Source organism: Sinocyclocheilus grahami, unplaced genomic scaffold, assembly GCF_001515645.1.
Source record: "Sinocyclocheilus grahami isolate Dianchi unplaced genomic scaffold, SAMN03320097.WGS_v1.1 scaffold313.1, whole genome shotgun sequence".
Lineage (NCBI taxonomy): Eukaryota > Metazoa > Chordata > Actinopteri > Cypriniformes > Cyprinidae > Sinocyclocheilus > Sinocyclocheilus grahami.
Genome location: NW_015505492.1, coordinates 1,185,571 through 1,195,524, shown reverse-complemented (window position 1 = coordinate 1,195,524; position 9,954 = coordinate 1,185,571). Strand labels below are relative to the sequence as shown.

At 38.1% G+C, this 9,954-nt stretch overlaps 1 protein-coding gene across 2 annotated transcripts in view; it reads left to right on the top strand.

Annotated features, from left to right (window-relative positions):
• The first annotated feature begins 1,327 nt into the window (after positions 1–1,327).
• Positions 1,328–9,954, top strand: part of galnt2 (UDP-N-acetyl-alpha-D-galactosamine:polypeptide N-acetylgalactosaminyltransferase 2) — a 91,429-nt gene continuing 82,802 nt past the window's right edge. For both annotated transcript variants that reach the window (XM_016294168.1, XM_016294167.1), the window contains exon 1: positions 1,328–1,570. In XM_016294168.1, the coding sequence (XP_016149654.1) occupies positions 1,475–1,570 (96 nt within the window). In that variant the 5' untranslated portion in view covers positions 1,328–1,474. The remainder of the gene's footprint in view (positions 1,571–9,954) is intronic.

The window sequence follows — 9,954 nt, the reverse complement described above, 5'->3', positions numbered from 1 at the left end:
AGCCCAGGTAAGACGCCTCTGATGTTGTCTGTGGTTCAGGAGTGGCTTAACAAGAGGAATATGACAACTGTAGCCAAATTCCTTGACACTTCTGTGTGTGGTGGCTCTTGATGCCTTGACCCCAGCCTCAGTCCATTCCTTGTGAAGTTCACTCAAATTCTTGAATCGATTTTGCTCGACAATCCTCATAAGGCATGAGGTGGTTCTCTCGGTTGGTTGTGCATCTTTTTCTTCCACACTTTTTCCTTCCACTCAACTTTGTTAACATGCTTGGATACAGCACTCTGTGAACAGCCCGCTTCTTTGGCAATGAATGTTTGTGGCTCCTTGTGAAGGGTGTCAATGATTGTCTTCTGAACAACTGTCAGATCAGCATTCTTCCCCATGATTGTGTAGCCTAGTGGACCAAACTGAGAGACCATTTTGAAGGCTCAGGAAACCTTTGCAGGTGTTTTGAGTTGATTAGCTGATTGGCATGTCACCATATTCTAATTTGTTGAGATAGTGAATTGGTGGGTTTTTGTTAAATGTGAGCCAAAATCATCACAATTAAAAGAACCAAAGACTTAAACTACTTCAGTCTGTGTGCATTGAATTAATTTAATACACAAGTTTAACAATTTGAGTTAAATTACTGAAATAAATGAACTTTTCCACGACATTCTAATTTATTGAGATGCACCTGTATATAACCCTGAGTCACGGAAGAGACAAGGACCTCAAATACAGTATTTATAAAGTCTTTTGAAACTACTTTTTTGTTTTTAATTTAATGCTGGGTAATATAACAACTTATGGTGATATAAATGTACATTTTTAACAATTAAAATATACAAAACATTTTATTCAAAGGTTTAGCTGTTTGAGACTAGCACCAGGGACCATCAGGCTGGATTTACATTTTGTTGAAAAGAAGCATAATTTACTGTTACGGGGCCTGGAATATATCACTGCTGACACATACACTTTTGTAAGATTCACTAAATCTTTCCACATACGTTTCATTACATTTTTTGGTGAATAATTACTTACTAAGTCAAAAAATGTAAACAATTTGCGCAATATAAGGCAAGCACACAAATGTACATTAGCGAAAAGTGAGCATATTTTCATATGACTTCCGTGAGAAGAGCATAATTATATAATGTGTTTGTCAGAAATCTAGAATGAACCAAACAATGATTCCTCGGCGCATCCTGAGCAAAGAGGTACAGGCTAATGATGGATGTCTCCACCCCCACCCCTCCTCCGTCCGCGTCTCTGCGGAGCGTGATTGGATTAAGTCGGTTACCCTTTCCCCTCTAACCCGGTGATGCGGGCTGTTTCCTGCTTCTTCCTCTATCCAACCGCTGCTGCTGATTTCGTGTTAGTTGGGCGCTGTAGCCACAGCGAGACGCAGATCGAGGACGTCAGTGGCTTTTCACGGCACAAACCCCGAGACAGCCACTGTATTATCCCATCCAAAATCACAGCAATGCGCAGGAAATCTAGGGTATTATTATGTTTCGCTGTGCTTTGGGTTCTAGGCATAGCATATTATTTCTATTCGGGGACAACGCTGAGTCGAAAGGTAGGTTTTTCTGTTCGCTTCATGTTGCATGCTGCTGGATTGGTGCTATTATAAGTTGTTAGGGGTGACTGTGTCGAAATATTTCGTTTGCGGATGAATGAGGAAAAACGGTCACTACGGCGAGAGAACCAGCACGTTTAATTAGCCAAAGTCTGCTGAGTGGACTCACAAAGATAGTGTTATCGTTCCGTGCTGAGATTTCAGTGCGAGACTATCAAATAACCGCGTTTGCTTTAACTGAATTCAGAGCCCGCTATGTTGTGCGTGTTTCTAAAAGTCATTTTTAAAAGCTTCAATACGAATTTCTTAGGAGCAAGAGGAACGTTAACTGCTAACAAACATGAGCTTTTCGCTTGTGAATGTTACAGGGTAGTGCTAAAGCCACGATGAATACATGAGCTTTTCAGTTTTTCTAATTTGTAATTATTTGGCTAATATTTAGTCTGGGACATTTTACTGGTGGTATGGACTATGATTTTTCTCCGTGACTGGAATCTTTTGAAAGATTCGTTCAGACTCCGTCAGTGACGCTTTCTGCAGTTCGCGTCGTTACGCCAGTAGGTGGCGACACAATAGAGTATGTTTGTGTGTGCTATGAGTCGTTGAATCATTCACGATCAAAAGGTTTGATCTTTTATTGCAATTTACATCTAATCTACTGAATAATGAGCTCTATTTAGTCTTAATAATGTGTTTAGTCGTCATTAAAGCTGCAGTCCGTAACTTTTGTGGGTGTGTTCCAAATTAATATAATAAGCGAGTACATCATAAATCCATTTTCCAAACCATGTTTTTGTCTTATCCTGAATTTTTATATTCAGACTATTTCATACTGGTACTGGTGGAACCACTGCGGAGTAGCCCAGTACCTGCGTGATTTGTCATAGACATAAACAGAGAGTAGTAGCTCCGGTTATAATGTTCTTCCCCAAGATGCACGCAGTTCTGTTTATCTGAATCGGAGTGATATTCAATACAATTGGCAGTGTGACTGTGCAAAATTTCTGGTGTCAGTTGCTTCCAGTTATTTTCGCTGCACAATAATAGTTTTACTATTTACTGTACTTTGTTATTCTTCTATCTACCTATTGGGCTAATAAATCATACATCTCGCCCATTAACAGGACATAGCTTATTTCCACATTGAAAATTAAGAAGTGTGTATGCAAATAAAGTCCCAGTGCATTTGGACTGTGCCGTATATCAGACTGTTGTAACAACACAAAAAATTGTGAACTGACTGTCTTATAAAGAACCATAATCTTCCAAAAAAAGACAACACATTTGCATTTACAGTAACTTTTGATCTCTAGAAGCTGTGTGTCTGTATCTCATTAATCATCACTTGACAGTGTGTACATATTGCACTCAGTTTTGAGTGAGGGTGTTGTACCATGAAACCACACTTTTTAGTAACATACCATCTGTCTCAAAGGAAGTTTGCTGAAATTCCTTTGCTCACAGGCAAATATTCAGCTCGTGTACTTCCCTTTATTTTAAATGACACATACTGTCTTGAGATTTTGTTGTGTTTCGTGCTTTGTTTCCATAGCTGTCCATCAGCCGCAGTCAGCCAACCCATTTTCTATTGCGAGTGCATTTTATATTGTGATCAAGGCACAATGAGGTGAATGGACCACTGCACATTTGGGACTTGCTCCCTTATGGCACTCTGAATGTACATTACTGAATGTAACGCTATTGTTTGTAGTGTAGCATTGATCACAGTTTGTTCACAAGTCATTATTGTCCTGTACTGCGGCCCGAAATGGGAAACGTTGCATGGCTAGAATAGAAATATACTGGACTTCAAAGACCTTGCTGTTTAGCTAGTTTCTCTACTGGTTTATTGCTGCTTTTATCATATAACCTCATAATGTATGAAGACGGCTGCTTGTGGATTTGTTTTTAAAGCTTCATGTAGTGTAGCATAAGCAAGTGCTGAACAGCTGTGCGCTCCTTCATCTGGCTCTGGGCACTTTGTTGAATCCTTCTCTACATTGAACGAGACATCGATGCTGCAGTTTGGTGCAGCTTGTTCCTTTATATCTGTAAAATTACTCATTGATTTAATTTTATTGAAGATTTTAAACTGACCTGACCTTTGCCTTGTCCTTATGCATTTATTTCTGCGAGAACTGTGCTAGTTGCGCAATAGATTTTAAACAGATGTCAAAGATTGTGTCTCAGAAATGAGTTTCTGCAACCAGCGAGGGTGGATGACAGCCCCGGGACGGTGGGGTTGCACAGACGCTCATCACGGATTCTAGTACCTCAGTTATGCAAGGGTCAGATTCTGAATATTTTCCCTGTTGGATTGTTTTTTTGGAGCCACGGCTGGCCTCGGATGCGGGCGGGATAGGAAAATGGGGCTTTTATCTCCACTGAGAAATGCATTTGATCTGATATCTGCTCCACAGCACAATTATTGACATGCTGATTGTTCTGCCCCTGTTGGCAGGATTACAGTGGCGGTGTTGGGATGGGGCCGAACTGCTTTCAGTCACTTGTTCAAATCAAAGCTTGTTAACATCAGGATGAACCAAAGTGCATGACAGATTCGGTCAGCTCTCACAAAGCTATGTGTGTCTTCCTTTTTTCTTTGTTTTTGCCTTTGATACCAGAGGAAAGTAAGCCATTTGGGTCTGATGAGTGTCGTAGCCCACAGATGAATTTGCCGCGAGAAATAAAAGCGAAGCAGGGGCACTAATTTTTTCGTGACTGTATTTCTCATTTTCTGAATTGCTGGAGATGTTCTGCTAAATGCCACTGTTTTGACTGATATTGATAGTTTTTTTGGGGGGGGGGGGGGTTGCCGATATTTTAGAGAACAGGGTCGCTGAAATAAAGCTGATCTATATAGCCGGGTTTTCATCCAAAGTTGCAAATTTAACTTATGCACAAAATTGGAATATCGCATAAAACATTTGCAAACAAGCACGGTTTCCATCCATTGAGTCAAAGAGAACAAAATCGTCGCTTCCTGATAAACTGGCTATAAATCACTAAGAAAAGTAGGAGAAGCCACTGAATATAATAATTTTCAGATATAATCAATTACTTGCACCTCAGAGCGAGCAGACGAAACAAAATAAATGCGGTCATTGATTTCGGAGGTGGATGCCTGCCGTTTGGGAACACAGTCGTGTAAGACAGTTCTGGGAGGCAATTATACATAAATACTTTAGCGACAGACTTTGCTCGGGCATTTCAGAATGACCATAATATTTCAGATGCTGTGGAACAAGATTGGTCCGCTGTTTAGTCAGGTTTTGCCGTCCCATAACGCAAATTCACATTACTTTTTTTGATGTGCATGGAGGAATTTATTCGGCAAATGCGTTGTTTGCACAAGTCAAAAACCACCTCAAGCGAGCATAAAAACTATTTTGTGAATTAAGGGATTTTTATTCGAAATTTGCCATTTTCATCACTCGTTTCTGATGTGATTCTTTAAAATGCGCATTAAAACGGTGATGGAAACATAGCTAATGATATCACACTAATAATTTAGCTATTAGACAGAACTACACAGAGAGTGTAAAATAATGAAGATGGAGAATCTGGACATTGGCGTTTTCAGCATTGTCAAAATAAAAATCCTGCTTTTGGGCTTTGATGATAGTTCAATTGACTACTACCTTTGAGGAAGACGGGAGACCGATGTTAGATATAGCAAATGCCAAAGAGGCTAAATGTAGCCTACACTCTAAAAAACACTGGGTTAAAAACAACCCAATTTGGGTTGTTTTTAACCCAAGGGCTGGGTAAATATAGGACAGAACCCATCTTGGGTTAAATGTACCCAGCAAATTGGGTTGTTTATTTAACCCAGCTAATGGGTTTATTCATGTTTACTATATTACTAGCTTATTTTTTACTTCATACATTAAATAATGTTTACAGATTAACAAATCCTCTTAACTTTTCTAAAATACTCCACACAACCACTGGTTTGCATGAACTTCCTTTATTTTCCTTTATCATTTACAGCATTGTTTATATATAGCTATTGTTTTTAATAGGCTATACATATTATTTATATATTATAGGCTATACATTGCCTATACTTAAACTCGTTTAACAAACATTAGAAGAAAAATTCAACATTAAACAGAAGTAAATCATGTGTAATCGACCAGTCTCTGTTATTCTGTTTCCACCATAACCGTGTTCTCGTACCCGAGCTGGAGTCGTGTTCGGCGGGGAACTGCTAACGGACTGCCGCCCTGCGTTTCACTCATAGCCGAAACATGCTGTGACTCCATAACCTGCCAATAAACAAACAATAAACAGCTCTGAGGACATGTTTTAACATCCAAAGTATATTATTCTGTATCTTTATGAATAAAAGTTTATTTTATGTAAAGCATCAGGCTTTTCCATCACGTGAAAAGACCATGACACTCCTTAAAGGTGATTCACACCGCGTGCCTGTATGTTGCGCTGCATAAAATTTAATAATATACAGAGCACAGTAACGATTTTATAGATAAAATAAAATGTACACAAACCTGTATTTTACCGAAGAATGCATCAATTCGATGGTGCTTAGAACTGCTCTCTCATGAAGAGAAGACGCAAAATCCCCGCGATAAATAACTCAACCGCTGGGTTACGTCTGACCCAGGATCTGAGTAACACAAAAACTACCCAAACATTGGGTTATGTCTGACCCAGGAGCTTCAAAACGACCCAAACACTGGGTTGTTACATTTGAACCAGGAGCTGGGTAACACAAAAACTACACAAACACTGAAAAAAATAACCCCAAAAAAATGAGAGTAGTAGTGGTAGTAGAGTTTTTTAGAGTGTAGTGTTTTGGTATCCCTGTCAGTTTTGTTTGGAAGAACATCCTGGACATTGATATATGAGGTTACATTTTACTCACCGGAAGGTGAATTGGGTTTTAAATTTGAAGGGCAGTATTTGAAGACTTCTATCTCTTCCCTGAGATGCTGTCTGCAAAAACTCTATATCCTTGAAAATATGATGCTTTTGTAGCTCCTTGCCATGGGATGTTTTTCTTCCTCTTATCTACCAGCTGAGCTTCAAAAGACCTCAATATTTTTTGGCTGCTTTTAAGTTGGCAACCAGATTTCATGAGATTATGATTTGTCATGTTGTTGATTCTGCAGAGTTTAATTCTGGAGATTGAATCAGTGGCTTATGTTTTAAACAGAGCATTGAGTTGTGAGCTGACTGTGTAAGAGTGCTTCCTGATGTTTTCACATTAGATATGAGCAGTCACATTGTATGAGGTACGTTGCTTTTTTTATGACCTGACCTTCGACAGGAACATGGTTATGTATCCATAAAGGGTTTTAAAGACACTTCCCCTGAAAAGAGACTCCTCTTTCTAATGCTGTAACTGAGGGACCTCAGTGGTCAGAGGTCATCGGTTAAGGTTTATGACTATGGAATTCCTCTCTCAATTCACTCTGTTTTTACCAGATGGAAACAAGGGCTTTAGCTGAAATAGTGAGAGTGAAAGGGGGAGACTTTAGTCATGGAAAAAAAAAATGTTTGTCCTTGTATCATCAGCAGGGCCAGTTTTATCTTTTAAGATGGGGTTTGAGATGAGAAATCTGTAGTCTATGCGGAAACTAGAAGTTATGTATTTGTTTCTAGTCTTGAATCTGGCTCAACATTGTATCCATTTACAATTAACAAGGTATTAGGGATGCACAATATAGAGTGCTGTTGGAATAAGTCCCAAAACCTGAAAATGAGTTCGCATTGTGCTGCTTCTGTCGTCCCAAATTTGGTGTATTTATAAAAAATAAATAAATAATAAAAAAAATTATATATATATATTTTTTTGGATAAATGCCTGAAATAAGGTCTGTGGTTAATACAACCTCAAGATATTTTCATGTTTAATCTACAACATAAAATGTAATACCTCACTCATGAGATTTATCAGAATCTTAGTTAAAGTCATGCAAAGTTAGTCATGCGACTGTGGAGTAGTTCAGTTCATATGCTAACTTTAGCCTTTTTACTTCTGGCAATTGTTTTTCAGCTTCAAAATGAATATCCATTTTCATATTTTTATTAACATATTGTGGTATCCAATTCACAATGATTGCTGTTTTTAATGTTTGATTTTTAAAAAAAAAGTTTTTTAAATGTTTTAATTAAAAATAGAATTTTGATTCCATCTGAGTTATAACTCTAAGATACTCACTAGGAATTATATTATATTGAAGTCCTGCATTTTAGGCCAAATGTGATATTTTACTCTGAAAAATTACTGCATTACAAAAGACATGAAGCATGGTTTTTTCCACAGTTGTTGAAGTGATAACTCTTGACATGCTGTGATTACCTTTGAAGAATGGTCTTGTCCAAAGATTCAACATTTATACTGAGGTCTTTGGCACCAGAGATGAATTTTCTGTAATATTTGGTAAGATAAAAGTCTCTGTGGGGATTTGCAGAAATCCTTTTCAGTTCTCCCACAACTGCCTGTTCAGTTAGGGAGTGAGATATGAAAAAAATTAATACATCCCTGCTTACCACTTCAGTCTGTAACCACATTGTCAGAGACAATTTCTATAATCTCTCTCCTTGGAACAGTTTTTTCCATTCATGCTTCATGCTAGCCTTGTAAACTAAAGCTACTCTGCATGTTCTCATTAAACCGCACATCCTGGTTGTTTTTAGAGAATGATTAAGTCTGTTTGAGTGAACAGTGGAAGAAGGACTATTTGGGTTCCAGTTCAGACTCACCCAAAGGCTTGTCAGCACATTGGCTGTGAGCCAGGAGGCAATGACAGGAGGAAGTGAAACGTGAATGGCAAAATCCATAAAAAGATAGGATGAAATATGCACTAGCATAAGAAAATGAAGATTAAAAACCTGGAACTTGCATCTTTGGACACCTTGACTACCAAAGGGTCTGAAAATATTACATGTAGAGGTGAAGAGCGGCAAGCCTGTTTACCCAAAGGGCCAATGTCTAGGGAAATGTATCTCCAGCTGAATGTGTGATTAGAGAAAATCGATTATCCTCTGCAGAGTAGTCATCTTTCTGTGTTTTTCACATTTAGTTTAGTCATCGGTCTCTCATGTCCCTGTGAAATATGTATGAGCCACTGCGAGATGTATATGAGTGCAATGCAAATGAGAAACAATGAGCTTTTGATGTTAAGGGTCATTCATTCTTCAACAGGCTTTAGATACTGGATATTCCCCTTGTGGCAACTCAGTGACATCATTCTGGGATGTTATCTTTTATGATTAACGCAGTCAGCTGCCTTATATTGGTCCATAGAGGCTTATACCATAAAAAGAGAGTGTTTTCACATGTTATAGGATTCTTTGCAGGAAACACAATTTGTATTTTTTAATATTGTATTTGTAAGTAACCACACAGTGTTAGTTTGCTAGCGGAACTGTATTTCATTTGACCATTGTACTTGCGTTGCTCAAGGTTAAACTAGCAGGTAAAACACGGAAAAAAGCATTTTTTAAAATTCCACTGCTCTGCTTATTGCGTTTGTAAACCAAAAAATGCATTGTGTGTGAATTGTAAGAATCCGTGTATCATTCGATCATTCGTTTTTAAAAAAATTTAATATTGAAAGTAGAAACATTTGAAAACGGCTCCTTTTTTGTGTTTTTGTTTTTTTTCCGAAAAACGAGAATTCAGCTTAAATTTTCATGGAAAAATTAATAAACAGCTTGAATATTCGATTTCTACACGTGGGCGGGAATTAAACACCCCTTTCTGCTGATTGGTCAGCCGAATATCAAACCGTGCCGCCTTCAGTTCTTCCGCAGTATCACACAACAGAATAATAGTCCCCCACTGCTGTAGATGTACGGATTAATAACCCATTTTATTGCAACTACATTTCATATTTTTCTCATCAAACAAACAGGCTAATGAATAGCTCGACACAACTCATACCGGGGCAGAGTCTAGACAGGGCTTTCTTCTGTGTAGACCAGCAGTTCTTAAAGTGATAGGGGGTCCGAGAAATAATTAGCTATAGCCTAAAGTATTTCCAGACTTTAAAGCTTTTTTATCATGATACATAGGCCTACTGTGATTTATTCCAAAGTGACTTATATGATGCATTTAATGTAAAATAATCTAAATGAAGCCTTTTAAAAGATGAGTATTCCCTGTGGTTCATGTTTGTGGCATGCGCCGGAAAGATGCTCAAGGAGACCGAGACGCGATAAAGCAGCGCATTCTGTTCTCGTTATTTATAAGGCATGACATTTGGTAGTTATTTTGAACGTAACGTTACACAATTTAAAAATATACATTTTACCATACGACTAATGACAGTGTATTAAGTTATTTCCCCTCGATGGGGAAAAAATCCAAGTGAACATCAATCAGTACTCAATATTAATTTAAACTGCTT